This window comes from Ostrea edulis, chromosome 3 (genome assembly GCF_947568905.1).
Source record: "Ostrea edulis chromosome 3, xbOstEdul1.1, whole genome shotgun sequence".
Lineage (NCBI taxonomy): Eukaryota > Metazoa > Mollusca > Bivalvia > Ostreida > Ostreidae > Ostrea > Ostrea edulis.
The window spans coordinates 58552880-58576461 of NC_079166.1; the positions used below are offsets into that span (position 1 = coordinate 58552880).

Consider the following 23582-nt stretch of genomic DNA (forward strand, 5'->3'; position numbering starts at 1 on the left):
CCGGCCTTACATATTCCCTCTACCCCGTCTGTAGCAAGTTAACATCATAAAAATTACCATTGACTCTACCCCTACATGTATCTATCTTCCATAATTAAACAGCTAATTTCTCTTCTCTCCATGTGGTATTAATTGGTCCCCCCCCCAAACTTGTCTATATAATTACCCAGACTCCCCATCTAGGTTACAAAAGTACGCCAAACACGACTAGGCTGAAGCTAACAGCCACTAACCAGCAGCCAATAAGGCCATAAAAGCTAGCTGTCAATAAGAAAGTTCATCAACGTACTGAGAGTACTCGGACGGAATACTAAAAGATAACACATAAAAAATCAAAATTGATAATTTTTCAAACAATTAATGAACACATTTTTGATTATCAAGTTTCATACTCGAAGGCAATTGAGCTCGCCTGAAAGTTCCTGGCGTTTAGACGTTATATCACATAGGGGGATAATGAATGTTAATAACAGCTTAATCTTTGAAGAATCCACCACAAAAAGAGTATGCAGGCAAGGACGTAGACCCCTAGGACTATCATTTTCCGCCCTCATTTTGGGGCTGTAAGGGTACCACCTTGGGCCTTCTATGGGTGGGACCACTTTTCAGACCTCTCTAATAAATGACTATAGGGTGTTGGGATAAAACAAAACTGATGAAGGACTAGCGAACAATGATGTCAAACAAATAGAACCTTTAAAACGGGTCACGTGGGACTTTAAGGACAATTGAGCTCACCTGAAAGTTCGTAGTTTTACATCATGTAGGGTCATAATGGAGGCTAATAACAACTTAATCTTTGAAGAGCCCGCTAAAACATTATGAAGGTAAGAAAGAGGACCGCGATGACAGAAAGCTTTTCGCTTTGGAAATTATACTCTTGGTCTAATTGACTTTATTGTCAGAAATGTGGGTTTTTTTTCATAGGGATTTGTGTTATTCTTATATGTCTTGTCAATTTTGAAAATTCTTTTGGTGAATCACTGTATGTTAATTATCTTTCATACATGATATCAAGTTGTGCATTTCATAACAATTAATTCTGGGGGGGAAAACATTGGGGGTTTTATGGATCGAATACCTTAAGTCACGAAGACCTAACATGCGGGGTGTCTCAAAATTAATACGGAGCATTATTCTTGATTACATTACCGAGTATTTTTCTGGTGCGCATATAGAGGGGGACACAAAGTCTCCCACCGAGCTTGGTAGAAAATGCATATTACTATTCTGTGGGCGTTTTCATAAAGCTACTTTAATTAAGACTAAGATATATCTCTGATTATTCTTATGACGCATAAGCTAGTGTCTTAAAACTGTCCTAAACTATGATGCATCTGAAAAATTGTCCTACGTTTAAGACATCCTAAAACTTACAGTAAATATGACGGTCGTTTTAGAAGAGAGTATGTAAAACCACAGGCAGCTGAAGTGTGGATAGCTTGTATACATCTTGTGTACATTCCCCCTTTCTAGAATGAAGTTATTTTTTATACAGAACCAATAATTTATCCAAAATATGTTATTTTCCCACCGATCACCCTCATAAGTCGTTCTGAATACAATGTAGTCAGTTTCTACCTTCTGTAAGCTTTTGAGATGACCACTTCTGAGGTATAAATACGGATGCCTGGTGTAAAACAGTGCACTGTACGTTGGAGTGTTTGAAGCTCAGGGGAATTGGGATTCCGTTTCCTAGTAAATGTGGTCATAGATATGTGATATAGTAAATTCAAGTACGCATTTTGATGGATATTAGAAATCGATTTTAATATATTTGGCTATTTTTCAAGTTAGAATCATATTATTTTTATCTAGCGAAGTGACACGCTGTTACTGGAACGATAGTACCTCTGCTCTTCCAACGTGGCGTAGTCTCATTTACATGTACATCGTCAAGTACTCATAACTCGATGAAGGAAGCCTTTTCAGTATTGTTGGAAAATGAACTTTACTGTTATTATTTGTGGTCTGCACTGATCGCAGCTACAGAACTGGATACTAAATTGAAGTCGTCCAGTCGGTTCTTTGATTGATTGATCATTCTACGTCCCGTCAAGGATTTTTCACTCATATTGAGACGCCATCAGCTGTAGTTATAGACCTCTTATCAGCGCCTATGGCCTTAGAAGTAAGGGTTCTTTAACGTGCCAATGCCTGCCGCGACACGGGACCTTCATATTTAAGGTCTTATCGGAAAGAGCAGTGGTCTCACTTTTAGCATAGCTCTGATCCTTAGGCGAATTTGGCTACAGTATTTGGCACTCTGTTTTTCCTTTTAGCTCTTACAAGTTTATTGTTATTTCGGATTTCCAAAATTTCGGCTTGAGCATCACTGAAAAGACATTATTTGTCGAAATGAGCATCTGGTGCATCAAAATTGGTGCCGTATAAGTTTTGCATTCTAAATGCCGAGTGTTTGGCGAAGGGGCAATCAATACCTATAATTGATACGACCATGGCAGGAGCGTGATTCGAACTCACAACCTCACGGTTTCGAAGCGAACGCTCTACCACTGAGCTACCGCAACCGGTTCAAAGGCGTCCAGTATTCAGCAGGAGACTGGAGTTTGTAGCAAATGATCCGTAATACTTCCTGTACAAACGAAAGTAGATAGTGTAATTCTAGAGATGACAAAAATAAAACTAAAATATTAACCGATTTTTCTTTAAAATATCGATGCAAAGATCAGTCATAATTGTATGGAAATTGTTCATCGTATCGTATAGTCTGGTCCCCGCCCCCGCCACTCCTTGATATCTCGATCTCGTATTGGGGTCCCCAGTACGAGTGATCAAGGGGTGGCGGGGACGGGGACCAGACCACATAGTATACCGAATAATTACATGTGAAATTTTAAGTTGGATATTGAACTCCTCTACATAGTGAATGTTAAAATATAAGCAATACAAATGTTGACAGAATCTATTAACAATTAATGAGTGTTTTGGAATAGAAACACTAGGACTGTATCTACAGGTACATGTTAAAGCTAGCCGAATTTAAATCTGTGAAGTAAGGAGATATATATATATAACAGGGGGGGGGGGGGGGGGGGTAAACAACACTTACTTGTGCTATATCGCGACCCTCGGTTGTTTAATAAAAAATCTTACTCTGATTTAAATCACGTATACCATTTTTATCATGTTTCAATCTATCAGCAAAACATTTGAAATATGATACTTTCCCCAAGATATTTTTCATTTCCCAAATCAAATAAAAGTGTATCTAAATGTGACACGTGGTCTCCGATCGATCAAATCGTCGAAATTTCAGCAAACATTTACGCTGTTCTTGTTTTTTTTTTTTTTTTTTTTATTTCAAAACCAGTTGGATTTGATTCACATTTACTGTAGGAATGAAACATATTTAACATAATACATATATAAGTAATACCTATAAATAAAACGTGAGAATTTAGACCGGCCTGTCACATTTACAAACACGCCGCCGAAGTAGTTGTTGATCTCTGTAATATATTCGACATTGTATGTATGTATGATTGTATGCATGTACATATCATTGTGTAATATTTAAATTCACCCCGTTTTCCCCTTAATATTCACTAACTTAAACAGAAAGTTCGCAACGTTTGAGAGAGTACAGCTCGGGTTTATTATTGAAATGTAAATAAAATTATCAAAATGTAAATATAAGAAATGTTTGATTATTTAAAAATACATGTACATTTGTAAATATGCGAGTTGAAATACCTTAAGTCTCTTCACAATGGCATATATTTCATATTCCTTGTGTTCGCGTGCTCCATTCAATATACTGGTGTAGAGGCTCGGGGTATATAGACTCATATACTTTCAAAATTCTTAATTAGATATCTCAAAGATGAAATATCAGAGATGCTTTCTTTACGTACTAATGGGAATCGATTTTAGCGATTTGCATATGTACGTGACTAGCTAATCATGATAAATATTTTATATACAAATTTTACAAAATTCGAAGTGTGTGATGTTTGAATTGTGCGAGGTTCACTTTATTCTAAAGTAAGAGGATGGTTAATTTTATAAATGAAAACAACATGTTTTTTATTGTCCGACATCTGGTGATAGCAGCTGAGGTGGAACCGTCTGGTTTTGCGTGGTTAACATAACGTTGAAATCAATATTATCATTCTAAAAAGAATTTTGAACTTCGTGTATGATTTTGTGAGCTAGTCAATTGAATTTCTAGGAGTATCAATAAAATTCCTCGGAAAATTCAAACTATCACTGCATTGTATAAAATACTGCTTTCCCCCATACACTGATGCAATAAGATATTAATCTATGATGAAGTTACGGTTTTCATAGATATATTCTAATCTATCATAATACTTCTAATTAAAGTAATCAAAATTTCTTGAAAGCTTCATACTAAGAAAATATTGTTCTTTAAGCTTTAATAGAACATAAAAAAGGAAATTCGATAAGAAGTTAAGAAATATTTCAATATGAATATATGAGCTGATGTGTCTGTCTAAATGAAGTGGATAATGGCATGATTTGAATCGTATTATAGTCACCGATATCATGAATCTAGTTTTAACTGATAGTTTTCATACGTTTAGAAATATATTGTATGACTTGGCCAAGAAAAGAAATCAATCACAGGGAATCTGTGCAGTTTGTCCTATCCGAGGAAGAACAGCGACACCTCCAGCACGTCTATTAATAGTAACCCGGGGTCTGGAAGGTCTATTAATAGTAACCCTGAGCCTGTAAGGTCTATTAATAGCAACCCTGGGCATGGAAGGATATCACAACCCTCTCAAAATAATCCAAAGATGAAAATGATGGTGAAAAGACAAAGGTACAAGACAGTACTTAGTAGACAGGTGTTCTGTACAGGCTGGGATTATAGAAGCACAGTTCTGTACGGGCTGGGATTAAAGTACAGATGTATACGGGCTGGGATCATAGTACAGTTCTGTACGGGCTGGTATTATACATGCAGTACAGTTGTATACGGGCTGGGATTATAGAAGTACAGTTGTGTACGGGCTGGGATTAAAGTACAGATGTGCTGGGATCATAGTACAGTTCTGTACGGGCTGGGATTATAGTGCAGTTCTGTACGGGCTGGGATTATAGAATTACAGTTCTGTACGGGCTGGGATTATAGAATTACAATTCTGTACGGGCTGGGATTATAGAATTACAGTTCTGTACAGGCTGGGATTATAGTACAGTTCTGTACAGGCTGGGATTATAGAATTACAGTTCTGTACGGGCTGGGATTATAGAATTACAGTTCTGCACAGGCTGGTATTATAGAATTACAGTTCTGTACGGGTTGGGATTATAGAAGTACAGTTCTGTACAGGCTGGGATTATAGTACAGTTCTGTACAGGCTGGGATTATAGAATTACAGTTCTATACGGACTGGGATTATAGCTGTACAGTTCTGCACGGGCTGGTATTATAGAAGTACAATTCTTTATGGGCTGGGATTATAGAAGTACAATTATGTACGGGCTGGGATTATAGACGTACAATTCTTTATGGGCTGAGATTATGGAGGTACAGTTCTGTACGGGCTGGAATTATGGAGTCCGATGTAAAATTCTTTATGGGCTGAGATTATAGAGGTACAATTTTGTACGGGCTGGGATTATAGAAGTACTGTTTTGTACAGCATGGGATTATGGATGTACCCAGTATGATCCAATATTCATGATTCTACAAGATATTACAGCTTTCTTGAGGTGAAATGCCGTGTATATGGTTTGTTAGATAGCAAGCGATCCAGCTGCAGTATTGCCACTTGGAAACAGAAAGGCGATGATACTAAGGAAAATATAGAATTGTCCTTAGCGTAAACCCCACCACCACCTAATAACTAATAATACTGAAACATGGTAGTTTAGGAGAATACCGATATTCAGTACTTTTAAAATGTATAACAAAATGTTGGTCAAAAGACTACTGAAAATCAGTACACAAGTAAATTACTGAAAATCAGTCCCCGGGTAAACTACTGAAAATCAGTCCCCGAGTAAACTACTAAAAATCAGTACCCGAGTAAACTACTGAAAACCAGTCCCCGAGTATATTATAAATTAACAAGAACCGAGCATATTACAGAATAATAAATAACCCAGTATATTACAGAATACCAATAACCGAGTATATTACAGAATACAAATAACCGAGTATATTACAGAATACCAATAACCAAGTATATTACAGAATACCAATAACCGGATATATTACAGAATACCAATAACCGAGTATATTACAGAATACCAATAACCAAGTATATTACAGCATAACAATAACTGAGTATATTACAGAATACAAATAACCGAGTATATTACAGAATACCAATAACCGAGTATATTACAGAATACAAATAACCGAGTATATTACAGAATACCAATAACCGAGTATATTACAGAATACCTATAACCGAGTATATTACAGAATACCAATAACCGAGTATATTACAGAATACCAATAACCAAGTATATTACAGAATACCAATAACCGGATATATTACAGAATACCAATAACCGAGTATATTACAGAATACCAATAACCGAGTACAGGCGTGGATCCAGAATTTTTTCCCAGGAGGGGGGGGTTCGAACCTTTTCACAAAATCGAACCCGTGATATAATGTTCAACCCTTTATTTTCCAACTCTCGAAGGAAACGCTCTATATAACCACTGCACCACGCGGGCGACCTTTTTGTCGTGTATTGATGTTTCCTGGTAGGAAGTGTTATTTAGCTAAAGAGACTTCACTGAAATAATCTTCGTTTTCCTTGCCTGATAAATGATTATACAATTTCCTTTTGGTCAATTTCTAATGAATGGTGAAGATGCATTAGTGCAAGCCCAGTCAATCTGTCCTCTTGTATAGTACTGCGCATGTAACTCTTGATGCGTCTTAATCCAGAAAAGGATCTTTCGGCCTCACATGTTGTGATAGGTAAAACACATCCGATGTGAAGAAGAATTTTCACGTTCGGGAAAACGTCCCCATCTACAAAGTTGAAAAGATTGAGCAGATTGCAGAGCTTGTCTGAAGTTTCTTTGCTTATGTTAACACAATAACGTCTCCAATCTCTGAGTTCTTTCTCCAAGTCCTTTACAGAAAGACAAGCCAGGTCGCTCCCCCAAAATATTAGTTCTGAGGCAAGTTTGGACAATTCCTCGCGTGAAATATTTGTCACATTGACAGACAACAAAGAGCATATTGAATATGCCACCAGATCTTCTTTCTGAAACCTCGTATTCTGAGGAAAAAGTCCAGATATGGAATGGCCACGACAGATCTATGATAATCTCTTGGATTACTTGTGGAGACATTTTCTCTGTGTGGCTGCTTGGAGCAAACCCTTGGGGTTTTAATCACTATATCAAGGTCGTCTGCAATTTGTTTTGCATCTTCAAAGCAAGACTCCAATTCGGTGTCTACCGCTCTACGAATTTCTTTGATCCTATCCACGTGTTCCTCAATTAACTTACTTGCAGTGAAAATGTCAATATCTCTTTTCTGAGGTTTGAGAGTCAAAGGCTTTATTGTATCTAGGACATACCTTACAAACACAAATGTTATCAACACAGAGAAGGACGTCATCGAAGCCAAAAGCCCCTGTGCGGTCACTTTAGTTTGCCTATCCCAAGACCAGTTTTCACTGGTACTTTCATCAAGGTTTTGATTGAGAATGTGCTGCAGACATTTGATGACGAACTTGTACATAGTGTAGAACACATCAAAGCAGATATGACGCTCAACCCACCTAGTCTTACAGAGTCCAACTAGTTTCTTTCTGGAAAAATCTACAGACCCATCATTTTCTACAATAGTCTCAAGAAACCCTTGTCGTTTAGGGGAACTGTCAAAGAAAATAAATACTGAATTAAGGACATCTATCATATTCCTCACAAGGGGTAATTTGCAGGCTGAAGCGATGCTCAGATTCAATACATGACTCCGACAGTGTGTGTACAAAGCTAATTGGTTTAGAGACTTGATTCGTCCCTGACACCCCCGTTTTTCCGATGTCATTGCTGCTACACCATCGTATGCTTGACCTCGCATGTTATCAATTGGAATTGCAAGCAAGCGGAGGATTTCAATAAGTTTATCAGCAATTGCTTCCCCAGTAGTTCTGCCTATATTTGCAAAGTCAAGAAATTCCTCCTTAATGATGGCAGGGTGTTCTCTAGTATCTAGAAATCTGAGACACAAGACTAAAACTTCTTTGTTAGCGTACTTGTCAGTTACCTCATCGGCTATGATGGAATAAAAAACCCTCCCTTGTAAACCCTTCAAAATTTTACCCGTGATGTGATTTCCAATGAGTTGGATAACCTCATTCTGAATGGTTTTGCTGGTATATAAGGCATTCTTTTTTGCTTTTTGTAGATGAGACCAGAGCTGCTCATCATGCTTTGCCAACAGCTGTAATATTGCCAGGAAATTACCTTTATTTGAGGAATCACTTGTGGTATCATCTCTGTGTTCTCGGAGAGGAATATTTTGTTTCCCACAAAAAATGATCGCATTTGCTATTGTTTCAAGCAACTTTATGGTGTGCTGATACTGTGCCTGATTTTGCTGATCGAGTTTATACGGAAGAGACGAAGATGGCACTTCGGATGTCATCTTGGTTGTGTGATAAACAAATTTGGCACTCTTGTGGTGTTCTGAATTTTGATGCTTTAAAAGGGCAGATGTTTTTCCAAGGGCTTTCTTATACGCAGTAAAAGGTTGCGTAACAAATGTATTTTGAAGTTGGACATCTGACTGAGGGAACATGACACAAAACTTACACAGACCGCCATTTAACAGTTAAAGGTCAATCAGGAAAACTGAATCATCCAAGAAGATTGAAATGATAAAGTCTTTTTTAGTTCACCCGTATTCGTTGTTTGAGCACGACTTGTTTTTAACTTGGTGACATCGTCTGGCAAGGGTTGATTCTGAATATAACTTATCTTTTCAGCTGAGGACATTGTGTTCAACTTTATTGCACCTGTTACAATTTTACCAAGATCAGAAAAATCAGAATCGTCAAAAGATGTTTTATCTTTACCATGTTCTGTTGTCTTAATAAATTCATTGTCATCAGATTTAATATCCGTCTTTTCATTTTGTGAGTCCATGGTGATATCCGGGGTATCATCTGAATCAATACAAAGTTTTGACTTTTTATGGGCAGGCTCCTTCATTTCATTGGATTCAGTAGGTAAAACTGGGAAACAAACCACAAAATGATTTGGTGACCAATTGTTTGGGTTGCTATTTTCAGTGTGTGACCACATGATGTAGATGGGGGAACCCTGACGTACCTTTTCATGTGAAAATGGCTTTATTTCTTGATGAAGAAAATGTCTGTTTATAGCAACATTTTGTATTGTTGGATAAATGCTATATATTGGATGATTCAGGGCATTTGCCGCTGCGAAAAAATGAATCAAAGAACAATATCCCCCTGATTTGATTGAATTTAGAGTTTCATTCTGAATCGACTTGAGAAAATTCCCCGGTACAAGTGATCTGTCCGATACTGACGTCTCCACAACATATTGTACACTAGTGGGATGAGAACACATCTTGTCGTAAGTTGCCTGTGACGCATACTTTCTCGAATTTTTTACAAGTTCTAATACGGTCATGACACGAAGTTCGATTTGTCTCTCTTCATGACCAAAAATGGCTTTAGAGAGGGCCCTATAGAAGCAATTGCCATCCCCGTACACTTTCACAGGACAAATATCTTCTGGGCCATCTTCTGGATAAAGCACCTCGGCAATTTTGTCCAGATTACCATCTCTGGGCAATATATCGGACCTCATTACACTCAGATCATAGGTATAGTCTCTCTTGCAACTTGCGTATCTTAAAGATACATTGAGCTGCAAGGCTTGCCAGCCTTTTGCTGCTGCTTTCAGGAAAGAGGCATGTAAAAGATCAAAATCCCTTTCACCTATGATATCTTTTGCATCTATTACTAAGCAAGTGTTAAAATTGGAAGGAAATGATAATCGGATTACTGTGAGAGAATTTTATTAATATTTACTTAGAATGATAAACGAATACTAGTCTGTCACATTGAGTCTGAAGCAGAGGTATACTAAAGCCGATGACTTTATGACGATGCAGTAGCATAATGACAAGATTATGACGTCAATCACTCGTAATAGGATATTAAACAAATCGTTCCTGTTTAGATTCGTTTAGAAACTCGAATAACATTTGTGATTTGTTTCTAACCTCATCATGCTCATAATGGCATTACAATACTAAGAAAGTTAATTCAGAAATATTTATAATATAATAACAGTCAACTCATTTTTCTTATAAATCGTTATATTGTATTTTCTTTTATCTTTGCAAATTCCAGGGGGGGGGACCCCTCTAGATCCTCGCATGACCGAGTACATTATGTATATTACAGAATACCAATAACCGAGTATATTACAGAATACCAATAACTGAGTATATTACAGAATACCAATAACCGGATATATTACAGAATACCTATAACCCAGTATATTACAGAATACCAATAACTGAGTATATTACAGAATACCTATAACCGAGTATATTACAGCACAACAATAACCGAGTATATTACAGAATACCAATAACCGAGTATATTACAGAATACAAATAACCGAGTATATTACAGAATACCAATAACCGAGTATATTACAGAATACCAATAACCAAGTATATTACAGAATACCTATAACCCAGTATATTACAGAATACCAATAACTGAGTATATTACAGAATACCTATAACCGAGTATATTACAGCACAACAATAACCAAGTATATTACAGAATACCTATAACCGAGTATATTACAGAATACCTATAACCCAGTATATTACAGAATACCAATAACCGAGTATATTACAGAATACCTATAACCAAGTATATTACAGCATAACAATAACTGAGTATATTACAGAATAGCAATAGCTGAGTATATTACAGAATAACATTACAGAATAACAATAACCAAGTATATTACAGAATACCAATAACCAAGTATATTAGAGCACAACAATAACTGAGTATATTACAGAATAGCAATAGCTGAGTATATTACAGAATAACATTACAGAATAACAATAACTAAGTATATTACAGAATACCAATAACCAAGTATATTAGAGCACAACAATAACTGAGTTTATTACAGAATAGCAATAGCTGAGTATATTACTGAAAATCAGAATTCTAACGGAAAGCACTAAAGAACAGTTGAGGGCTCTACCGACAATCAGTAACGTGGAATATTTTCAATACTTGTGGAGTACTTCAGGAAAACATCCATCCTATGAGCATTTCTGTAAGTTTTACATGGAAAGGCAATAAGAGCACCATCATACACTACACAAAGGTTCAATTGAAATATATCTAACAGTTTCACTGAACTGGGCCGAGGTACTGCGTATCTAGACGAATCATTGGACGATTGTTAGGTATTATCAAAAATGAAAATTACGTAATTTCTGGCAGTGGGGGTATCTAAAAGAGGTAAATGTTTTTCTCGTCACGTATAGAGTGACATATATTTAATAAAAATATTTCTTTTGTTTTTCAAGTGTTTTCGAATGAAAGTGGAAGTGTGTTTCATTGTTCTTCACCGTGAATTTACGTCATGTGGAGGTAACCGAAAATTCCGAAAGACGTATGACGAGGAACGGTAAATATTTTGGTATTGGTGGTCTATTAACAAGCACTCATTATCCATTTAAAAACCTTGACAATTAAAGCGAGCGGAACCTTGATTGCCCGCCGAAGTGAATGGCAGATGTAAAGATATGTCAAAGAGGTAGTGCTTTCGAATAATGTACATATTATTTTCCAATGAAGTTTTAACTTCGCAATAAACCCTCAAAATTGAGTAAACACTATAACATTTAAAAATCTACACCCGTTCCTTTAGTTTATGTCTATATACTTAAAAGAAAGTCTATTTAATAATCAAACACAAGGAAGGCCCGGCAGCTATGGCGGCAGATCGAGTGTATATAAGAAGTCGAACACGCTCCCTGATTCAGGAGCTGATAACCAGTGTCGATACCGGCGCTGGAACTGTCGCTTGTTCACACTACCTTTGTATATTATATGATGCACCTTTAATGCGGTAAGTCAAAAACTGTAAGTAGATAAATTACTTACCGCCACCAAAGTCGTTTGAAGTGAGATTGTGTTATCAGGGGATATTGATTGACTACAACTGAGTCTGTTGGTTATAAGGCACAGAGGGAAAAACATAACATCACAAACACCATCTGACAACCAAAACAAAGATCGCTAATTCATTGGAGGTTGTAGGGGATCTAGTAAAGAAGTGTGAAAAGGATGTGAAATCGTCATTATTTGAGTGACTAAATGCAACACCGGCAGTTCTTTAGAACAGGTTTTTAGAGTGTTAGAAAACACAAGTGAAGACGATGCAGGAGTCGGACGTCGATAGGTACATCAGAGAAAGCAGCAAGAGTTACAAAAACTGTCGTATCAAGAACTCAGCGAGGAGAAATTCTCTGCAGAAAAGGACATTAGGGATAGAGTCTGAGAAACGTCTGGCCCAGTCAGAGCTTAGTCGGGAGGAGAAACAACTCCGAGAACACCTCAAACACATGCAGATTGACAAAATGAAGAACTATCTGGTTAAGAAAATCAGAGGTAAGTTATCAAACGGAAAGAGCTTTGTTGCATGCACGTAAATGACGTGTGCAGTATATTGACGTCTAAGTATGATTTTGACAACATATGAAGCCTTTATCCTACGTTTCAAAAGACGTGACCAATGGCATAGTTGTATACAGACATACCAAATTCGGAATGAAAGGTGATTAAACAGACGAATAGAAGTGTATGATTTAAGATACCCGGTATATTTAAGAAAGTAGTAAGACCTTCTAAAATATCATCAAAGAATATATTACGCATTCGAACAGGCTGAAACAAGGATCATCAAAAAGATTGACATGGTTGGGAGACCCATTACGTATATCATAGCAATGTATTAATTAGTAAACATTCCTTTAAATCGATAATCTACACTTCATTAGTGGTAGTTATTGAGGAATAAATGTAAACAGTAATTGTTGAACAATGCCTTGTTTAAACATCATTAATACTACAAATTAATCCATTCTCCCCCATTGACAATTAAGCCGGCGGTTTGCTTGATATCCGTAATATAAGCATTCGTACAATCCAATAGCTGAACATTCTCATTTAATTTCTATTATATCAATACATGCCTATACTGGTTAATTGGGTCTGGATTTCAATGCCCGTGCTTAAGTTAAACACAACCTTATTTCAATGAAGAACACACGGGTCATCCAACTTTGTAAATATGTAACTCGTTGTTCTCACGAATATTCCGTTATCAGAGAAATGTAGTGGAAAATTAATCGTTAATTGGATATATTCAGTCCATGGTTGACGATGATAAACTGATTTTTAAAGTGACCAAAAAGTGAAAATACCTCTGTTGTTATTATATTAAGAATAAAAATGGTGTGCATTCCGGGTAGAAAGGCAGTTTTATAATTCAACAAACGATGCAATAATCCTTCGACATAAGAAAAAGTAGTGTCGGCAAGCGCTCATATGAGGTCAATTTATCTCAGGCTATGTATATCCCAAACACGTTGACGTTATCCCTCGCCTTTATTAGCCTTTGGATTATGTTAAAGAAATTCACGAAAACTTTTCAATTACGGGACTAACACGAGACTCCTTTTTTTTTATCTGTTTATTAAAGATTTCATAATATAGATCAATTATTAGTATACAACTTTTATTTGACATTTCAAAACCTCCGAAGTATTTTTGCAAAATTAGAAATGTTGTACACATGCAAGTAGAAAAAAAAAATGTTTTGGATTTGCAATTCAGAAAATATTAACTTATAACACAGATCTATAGACCAAGCAGGAGGTAGGGCGACACTGAAACCTGGAAGATTCAAGATGACATCCAAATTTATTGCAGTTATATCAAGAAACTGGTGGGCATTTTAAGTGCTTCTCAGACCAGTGACCATTTTATAGGAAGATTTAAGAGTCCATCTTTTAACTTATTGACAACTCTAACCAAACACGCTAATCTTTGCCTAAGTGTGCTCTAAATCTTAATGCAATAATTTTGTAAACATCTCGACACTAGTTTTAAATCCTTCAAGTCAACTTAAAAGTAAAAATAACAAAGTAATCAAACATGTAGGATTATATATAACCTTGAAAAATAAATTACATTATTCCCTCCCAATAAGTGCCCCCTGGTAGTGAGTAACATGTGAAGAGAGTTACATGTGTATTATCACTATTACATGTACATGTATGTCTTTAGAAAGGAAATCTGATTCACAGATACGTTTATACCCTCCACATCGAAGACATCTAATATATTTAAGGTTAATATTAAGATGTTATGCTTAAAGACATTAAAAGAGGGGCATTGTTTGTTTGGGGTTTTGGTTTTTTTTTTGTTTGTTTTTTCGTTTTTGTTGTTGTTTTGTGGGGGGGGGGGGGGGGTTCTTGTAAAATTGCAGAATATAGAGGAGCGTTGATACGGAACATCTCAGATTTATTTATTATTGTATATTTTTCGCGGTAAAGTGGTCTGCCCCATCAGAGGTTTTGATATTTGTTATCGCGAATTGTTTGCTTTAATGGCTTCCATTAATGAAATATAGCATCAGTAAATAAAATTTTCTTCTAGAATCGCAAATCATATCCTGATTAATAAGAACATTACACACTATTCAGACATGATGGCTGGATATTTTAGGAATTTTACATGGACAAGAAGTGGATATTATCCTTAGATGAAAATGCTATGAATGAATTCCTTATATGTAACTCTAACAGACACATTATATGTTTTACTAAAAAGTATTTCTGATTAGTGTGTAGAGGTGCCTTGATTAACAGATGGCAGTAAACATGTTAATGCGTTAAAGAAAAATACCCCCTTTAAGCTTACCTAAATAAAAGACACCAGAAGGATAATAGCTAGTTGTATAGGTAGAACTATCAAGTTATATACTTAGTAAATCTAATATCATTCGAAATAGGTAGAAATCTGAAAAATTAACATTCTCATCATAAGTTATAACAACGTTAAGATTGTATAGTAACCGGAGGAAATGTAATGTAGAAAATGACTGTTAGTCGAAAACATTTCAACATGTGTGTACAGTTGGTGAAAATCTGGTCGTGTGTACTTTTAATTGCTCATTTCTGGAGATTTTTTCAAGAATCTTCGTTTGAAAAAGGTACAGCATTAGATATATTGTAAGGAATACCGTAGCTCTTAAGTGGTAAGACCGATTGCACGACGGGCACACTGCGCGTGTACAGACAATGTCAAAACTGTTGTGCATTGAACATTACGCAATGTACTACTGTTATGTGCTTTCTTGTTCACAACTACTTTGAAGCAACAAAGAATATGTGAATAATTCATATACAATGAAAAACAGAATACATGTCACTCTACTCAAAATATTGGTCTTGGTGGCAAGAGGCCCCCAGTGTGTTGGTTTGGTCAGGAAATATTCTAAAATAAATTTTCGTGAGTGAATATCCTCTTACATATTTATTTAAAACTTAACACAAGAAAACAACATTGTTTTAAACATAAACGACTTTGTGCATGAATGGAGATATTTCTATGGATTTATCGATTTTGCCCAAATGTCTGGCTTACAATTACGAAGACAAATGCCCGTTTTCAAATCAACACTTGCAGCTAAAATGTGAATAAGTATTGTGAAAAGTAATAGATGATTAATTTATTTGTTACCTTCTGCACGGTCTATCACTTAACATTGAACCTTTACCGGCCCCTGTCCTTTGTTCGCGCGCACCTGCTGCATCGCCTGTGGTCTACTTATACTGAACGTTATTTACTTTATTTGCAATATATTGCTGAAGGTAAAAGTGACAAAGAACAGAAGTATCCGTGAATTGAGTTCCTTTATTGTACACAAAACAAAACACATGACGACACAACACACCTATATGATAAAGAAGCATCAAAACGACACGACCGTTTGCACTTTATACAAAGTAACAGTACTGTACGGTGCGTAGATTGTGAGGGGGAAAAGAAGAAAAAAGAAAGGAAGAAAAAAAAAACACTCCCAAAATTACAACACACAGAACAATGCACTATCATATGTAGGTCTAACAAAGAGGGCTCGTTTCATCATGAGTTGCTACAGATCAGTCTATAAACAAGAAACGGTCAAGTCTGTTAAAGTTTGTAACACATAGACCGGTGTAGCACATAGAATGGTGTAGCACATAGACCGGTGTAGCACATAGAATGGTGTAGCACATAAAAATGATGCACCGGAGTTGCACGATCCCGGAAGCGCTTGAGAAGCTGGTGATAAAGACATATCGTCATTGATTTCTTGTCTGGATGCGAATTTTGCAGACAATTTCAAATGAAACGAAATAAAACCCAGCAATATTTATATTATGCAGTGTGAATAAATACATATTACATTTTTTCTAATAGAGAAACTTAATATACTTTTGTTTCTCTTCTAGATAACTCAGCCGAACAAGAGGAAGAAGACGACGATTCATTGGTGGATCATCAAGACGTCACAGAGCCATATGACCCAGACACATACCGACTAACTCCGCTATTATATAGTCCTAAACAAAATAGAAAGAAATCCAGCATTGAAGAACAAGGTACAGTAAGAATGGATGTGGGGACGCTCTCTAAAATCAATGAAGTATTACCGTATGCCTGATATATCACACACGTGATTATACTTACATATACTGTCAGTAAATTTAGAAAATGTAGACCAGGAAGGCTTCAATATTTGATTTAATATAATTAAATTCTGAAATACATCCATATATAGGTGTGAAAATTCAAGGTTTTATTCATACAGTTTAAAATATTTTCAGGGCGCCATTATGCACAGAGAAGAGGAAGGCGTGTATCGAAAGAATTTGAAGATCTGAATATGGACACGAAAACCGGATCCTTGAAGCAGCCATTCAATATAGCTAAGAGACTTCTATCCTCACAGTCGCGCGTGCAATCTAGTAGCTTAAATAAAATTTCGACACCGAGGTTACAGAGAAGTTCTACAAGTCTCAGTTCCGCGAGAAACCGGAAAACGTCGAGTGATCATAGTGATGGTTCGTCATCGTCCGCCATATCGTCATTGGAGGATTTACATTGGATCGGAGATCCGGAAGCTACTCGGTCAGTGCGGCGAAATCGGAAGACTAGCGAAGAACAGCATTTAGACTTTGAATTGAAAAGATTAGCAAAGGCTAAAAGACCGGTTACAAGGAAAACCTCTAAATGATTCACATTAATCTGTACATGTTATACGTACATGTATGTGGCGTAGTCAAGTGGAGGGAGGGGGCGTGGTTAAACTCACAGAAAATCATCTACAACACATGTATCTCAAGCAAATCCTTCCTTACCTTCGGTAATAAACATTAAACTTCCATGATCCATATTTCAATTTTCATGGCATTGAATTAAAGTTTTGAAAATAGTTTCTATTTGTTTCTCGAGAGTTTGTGCCTATTTTTTTTCTTCAACGTTTTCATCAAAATAGTCCATGATTTGTCAGTCAATAATGCATGGCTGAATCTAAAATCGGGATCAAGATTCAATACGAAATTCCAGTGTAGATGACGATTGACTGAACACAGTTGGTTCAACAACACTATCCTTGATTGACATTGTGTTAATATACTAGACAAAATGTCTAACTCCCCAGCTAAGATTTTTCATCCACTGGGTTTTGTTGTTGTTGTTGTTGTAATATGTATATACGGTGTGACCGTTGGACCGAGCGAAGTATGAAATGGTCATTGGCGTGTCCCAAATGATAATCATAATTCCGTTAAGTACGGTAAATTATAATTCAGATATATATTATGTATGAAATTCCCCTTGCACTAAACGTCCAGTAACATCCAAATATCAAAGGGGGGATATATGAAAGGCGAAGATAACGAACAGTGACGACGATGGTGAAGATTTATAGAGTAGACTGCCCAATAGGGGCCCTGCTACACTAGGTTTGTTGCGGCGAGGCGACGATGGCGGTCGACCCTCGGATCCCCTGGAAACGGGGACGGGTCTTCTTGAAGATCCGGGGGTGGTTAGGTCCTCCAGAAGGTGGTGGATGGCCGGGTCCATCTCCTCTTCCTAGAGTCGATCGCCCACGGATCCCCACAGTATAGTCGGGGGAAGGGCTTCTTGAAGGTAGCTTGCTATTCTTCATCTGTGGTCGATCGACCCTCGGATCTCCCTCAGTAAAATCGGGGAGACGGTCTTCTTGAAGACTGTGTTAGGATGAGGCGAAGGAGGTACGGAGGGAGCACCCCCATCGGATCCAGTGCAGAAACCTACCAGCTCTGTGCTTGAATTTGTCTAAATAATTTAGATAGTCGCCTAAATTTCCTTAGTTACTGGCCGAAAGAAGAAGGATAGTTGTGTGTGTGTGCAAATGTATTTATGGCCGAAAGTGTTTAACGTGGAGTTGACCAAGCTCGCACGTCCATGACTTTATGAGAAAGCCATAGAAGACACGTTAGACCACTGTCTCTAATAGATGGCCTCTAGCACCGATGCGTTATTGTATAAATAATTACTTGATCAATTTAAGTGTATGTGTGTCTAATTTAAACTATAATACAGAGAGCTTTATACCCTATTAAGTAGCATACGCTCATTGATAATACAGGGAATAGGATTCTGAATCCTATATTTAATCCAGGATATACCTGGATATATTAAAATAGTTTAATAGGCCTCAATGGGAAGTTTAATATTAAGGACTTTGAGATTTAGTGTTTGAGTGTTGGCTGTAATTTGTGTTATTTTAAGGAAATACATGCATGTTAGTATTATTGGGGTTTGGGTGTGTGTGTGTGGTATTTTTGTTTTTTAAGTATATACATATATATATTAATATATATATATATATATATATATATAAAGCACTAAATAATCACGACTAGGTACTGAAAATTTTCGCCCCAGCCCGGGGTCGAACCAGCGATGTACGGCACCCACCGCCTAGCAAGATTGTCAAGCCAGTACGTAAGAGGAGTAAGCATCCCCCGTTGACCGGTCACACCCGCCGTGAGCCCTATATCTTGATCAGGTACTGCAGTAAACGGAGTTATCCGTAGTCAAAATCAGTGTGCCAAGAACGGCCTAACAATCAGTAAGAAACACGTGCAAACAGCATTTGACCTAATGATAGGTTATAGTGGCAAACTGGATCGTTATAACGACCATAGAATTTACGAAATGCTGACTTTAAACGAGACTGTTTGAACCCCTGCACCATCAAGTTGTTTGTCAATAGCCTGCTTCGATTTAAAAATGACTATAAGTGGAACAAGCTATGGGATTCCCAATATATAAATAAATCTATAAATACATGTACTAAGCATCCAGAGGAATCCCCAACATTCCAATAGAAAGTAGTTCCGGTGTTATAGAGCCAGACTTCCCCCGTAGTGAGACCCCCCCCCCCCAAGCCAGCCTTCCCCCGGTAGTCTGGCTCTAGAGTGAGCCTCCCCCCGGTAGTGTGGCTCTAGAATGAGCCCTCCCCCGGTAGTCTGGCTCTCCCCCCAGCAGACTTACTCTAGAATAAACCTTACTCCCAGGGGGAAGACTCACTCTAGAGCCATAAAACCCTCTTGAAGTCTCGCTCTAGAGGGATGCCCCCGCTTTCATCCCCTCCTGCACAAACTATGAAATAAATTTTAGGAATTACTAACCTACCTATACTTACCCACCCTTACCTACCTACCTCTCTACCTACCTATCTACCTCTACCTACCTCTCTACCTACTTACCTACCTACCTCTCTACCTACTTACCTACCTACCTACCTACCTATCTACCTACATACATACATACCTCTCTACTTACCTACCTACCTGAAGTTGTACAAGTTTAAAAGCATAACCGATATTTGTACACAGATGAGAAGAAACATAAATTCGAAATTTCCTCATTTCATTTTTCAATCTTCTAAAACTAACCAAGGCATAGTTATTGTGTGGGACAAAGTTCAAGGTCTATGGGTCAAACAAAATGACTTATCAATTCCAATGTATTTTATTCACCGTTTTCTTCTCTTGAGTTTAATGAACGACTTATGCACAATCATTTACTGCCCTGCTGAAAAAGGTCTTGGTATCTAAACAATCTCAAGTGATAGTAGTTTACCGGGAATAAATGAAGGGGGAAGTCCTGCTATGGGGGGGGGGGGGGGGTCTGACTCTACAACTAGTGATAGAGTAGGCCTTCCCATGGGGAAGTCTGGCTCTAGAGTGAGACTTCCCCGGCGGTTCTTCTGCTCTAGAGTGCGCCTTCCCCCAAGGGGAAGGCTCATTCTAGAGCCAGGCTTCCGGGGGGAGGCTCGCCCTATCTAGAGCCAGGCTTGCGGGGGGAAGTCTCATTATGGGGGAAGGCTCACTATACAACACCGGCAATTCTTTTTTCTCGTTGGATACGATATATCTAATTTTTGCAACCAATAAAAAGCGTATAGCATGTAAAATTAAATGATTCCGACGTGAAGCATAGCAATTTATTTTTTTTTTAAAATGAAATTCATTAAGTATACACATTCCAAGAACTCCGCGATTTTTTTCGAGGCAGTGTTGGAAAAAATGTTTTCTGGGGTTTTTTTTGGGGGGGGGAGTTTGTTTTGTTTTACCTTTTATTATCCCCTCGTGCAATTGGTTGCGGGGGGGGTATAGCATCGCTACTGTGCGTGTGTCCGTGTGTGTGTTTGTGTGTGTGTTTGTGTGTATGTATGTCCATTACAGCTTGTGGTCAAGATTTAAAGAGAACCTTTGCACTAACGATTCTCAGCCTTCGTATACATATGTGACATTGTAAAAAGACGAACCCTATTCATTTTCAAGTTAATCGGTGAAATATTTCTTAAAATATCGCGTCTTTACTACCTAAAAACCGTGAAATTCTATGTACGAGTTGACAATACTCACTTCCGGTTAATTTAAACTGGTATCCTGTCAAGTTACGCTTCGGTTGCACCAAGTAACAGGGAGCCAGTTTAAAGAAAACGAGACAGCTTACGTCTGGTGAAGGTAAGTTTGTATTTGTACATTGTCATATTAGTGCACGTTGGCGTGCGCAAAGACAGTCTGTAGGAATTAAAAGCGCCATCTCTGACACTGAGTAATTAAAATAATTTGATGAACGTCGCGGTTTCATTACCAGATTACCCCAAGTGTTTACAATACAGAATTAATTCAGATTACCACACGTGTCTGTTTACAGAATTAATTCTGAATTAATGAAAGCTCTAAAGATATTTCACAAGCTTCGTCGACCTGTCAACACCGGTATATTGTCTTTTTACATAACGAAAAAAATATTGCTTCCGTGGGAATTTTCTGAGTTCATGCATTCTGTATACAACAACCGTAAGGTATATTCAGGTAAGTAAATACTGAAATTTAGTGCATACGTGATATGTTTCTGCTAGGAATAAGGGAAACTGCCCAATCACGTATGTACATGCCCCCCCCCCCCCAAGATAATATGCATCTTGATAGGTTTATTAAAAATGCCATATCAATTATCCCCCACCACCACCACCTAATGATGTTAGAGGTACCTGAATTTTAATCAATAATAAATAGCAATATATATTTCACAACAACCTATATATGAATATAATGCATGCATATGTTCATGATTTTTCCTGCCGCGAGAGGATGCTCCGCTTAGCGGTGCCCTTGTTTGAATTTGATATAATAAACAACACTTACCTGTATTATAGGATGATCTGTTTTAGCTTAGAGTTTAGAGTATAAAGTTTAGGGTTTGTCCTTCGTGGACTAGTTCTCTTAGCCATCCTTCAAAATTGAAATCATTATCAAATATGGAGACAAGTCAGGTCTGGTGTTTTCCGCTATACTTTTCGATAACTTGCAGGTCAGATCTATATTTTGGCACTTAAAAGTTTTGAAAATTTTTATATTTAAAAAAATACAAATAATAAATTATCTTTCTTTGGTTTGTTAAACGGGAGATGAAGGTCGCAATCGCTGCAGAACAAAATAGCTATTTACAATGTCCACGACCACTTATCTCCCGTTTAGCAAACCATAGAAAGCACTGTACTATCAAATACTTAAGAAATGAACAAAACTAAGTCTTTTGAGCTGTTTATGGTCAGTATGAACGGATTTGGATTTGAGGCAAATTCTGTGAATCGCGCTAGCGATTCACTTAAGAAATGAACATCACTTTTGATCTGTTCATGGTCAGTATGAACGGATTTGGATTTGAGGCAAATTCTGTGAATCGCGCTAGAGATTCACAGAGAATTTGCCTCAAATCCAAATCCGTTCATATTGACCATGAACAGCTCAAAAGTGCTGTTCATTTCTTATATTTATATTCATTTACTATATCACCCTTTGTGCCTTTGTTTACATTGCTTCTATTATGTTGCATAAAACGAACTCCTAGCCTCTGTCACAGTTGTTCTTGTGACGTATGACAACACATAGACATGACGTCACATTTCGTCTCACCCTGCCTTTTATCAACATTGCAAGGTGCACTGGAGGTAGGAGACTGCAAGATTAGGATGATAATCCACGTAAGTTTACAATCTTTATCCAAAGGTGTGACTTGCGAGATCTTTGTAACAGTTGTTCTAATTTTTTTTTTTCAAATCATTACGCTCTCTCAGTCGCGCGCTTTAAGCAAGTTCATAATCCGTTCATAGTCAATGAATAAATAAGACTTGAATTCTGGGTTCATCTTAAAGTCCCCAGTGGGACCGGGGTAAAGCCGTAGTGGGGACGCAGGGTATAAAGCCACGGGAGCTCTTAGGGTTTACTGTTACACGTTGTCAAAATATTCGCTTAGATCGAGTGAACCATGTCCTAGGCTTGTTTCAAATCATCGAAACCGGCCTAAATCAACCTAATGCATTAAAATCACGTTGTATTTTAAAATGTTAAAAAACATTTCTCTTTCAGTTTTATGTGTAAAGTAATTAATCCAATTAATTATATTGCAGTTATCATAATCTTTTTCATTTTATGAAGTTTTTAATTTGAGATAAAACAAGTTTTGTCGTAAGATTACGAAAAAATCCTGCTTAGTTTGACAGGGTCGTTTTGATCTTTCAGGTTTTTGTTGATATGATGTGATTATTTGCCAGTTAATAATGGCAGATTCGTTTCGTATAACTGGTCCCCTGCTCAGCATCGGTTACTGTTCACTGTCCAATTTGTCCCTGTTGATTTATTTTAGCTGTTTTAAAGATGATGCAACATTTTTTCCTGCAATTGTTGAAACAAGGTAGGAAATGTATTTTCAAAACTGAAACATTGTACCGAAGTTCCAAATCCAGTTTCCACGATAATTTGTTATTGATATTTCAACATTGAATTATGGCCAATATTCATTATTCCCTTTGTACAATGTTTTATAAAAATCAAGAAAGATTTTGGATTCTAATCCGACTAGAATTTATTTGTGATTCTCATTGTGACATTAATATACTGATGGATATA

General features: G+C 37.1%; 2 protein-coding genes across 2 annotated transcripts; one reads left to right on the forward strand and one right to left on the reverse strand.

Moving 5' to 3' along the window:
• Nucleotides 1–7178: 7178 nt before the first annotated feature.
• LOC125676369 (52 kDa repressor of the inhibitor of the protein kinase-like) lies at nucleotides 7179–8621 on the reverse strand. Its single transcript, XM_056160954.1, has one exon. The coding sequence runs from the start codon at nucleotides 8619–8621 to the stop codon at nucleotides 7179–7181; it is 1443 nt and encodes a 480-aa protein (XP_056016929.1).
• Nucleotides 8622–11943: 3322 nt separating this feature from the next.
• On the forward strand, nucleotides 11944–17542 carry LOC125677284 (uncharacterized). The gene is made up of 3 exons (XM_048915292.2): nucleotides 11944–12663; nucleotides 16557–16706; nucleotides 16932–17542. Exons 1-3 carry the CDS (start codon nucleotides 12432–12434, stop codon nucleotides 17339–17341), a joined length of 792 nt encoding a protein of 263 aa, XP_048771249.1. The 5' UTR covers nucleotides 11944–12431; the 3' UTR covers nucleotides 17342–17542.
• The last annotated feature ends 6040 nt before the right edge of the window (nucleotides 17543–23582 follow it).

Excerpts from the sequence above, each read along its gene's own strand:
- LOC125676369 (XM_056160954.1), bottom strand. The coding sequence starts at position 8,621 with ATGACATCCGAAGTGCCATCTTCGTCTCTTCCGTATAAACTCGATCAG.
- LOC125677284 (XM_048915292.2), top strand. The coding sequence starts at position 12,432 with ATGCAGGAGTCGGACGTCGATAGGTACATCAGAGAAAGCAGCAAGAGT. Across the intron at positions 12,664-16,556 it reads TCTGGTTAAGAAAATCAGAG|ATAACTCAGCCGAACAAGAG; the intron begins GTAAGTTATCAA and ends TTTCTCTTCTAG. Across the intron at positions 16,707-16,931 it reads ATCCAGCATTGAAGAACAAG|GGCGCCATTATGCACAGAGA; the intron begins GTACAGTAAGAA and ends AAATATTTTCAG.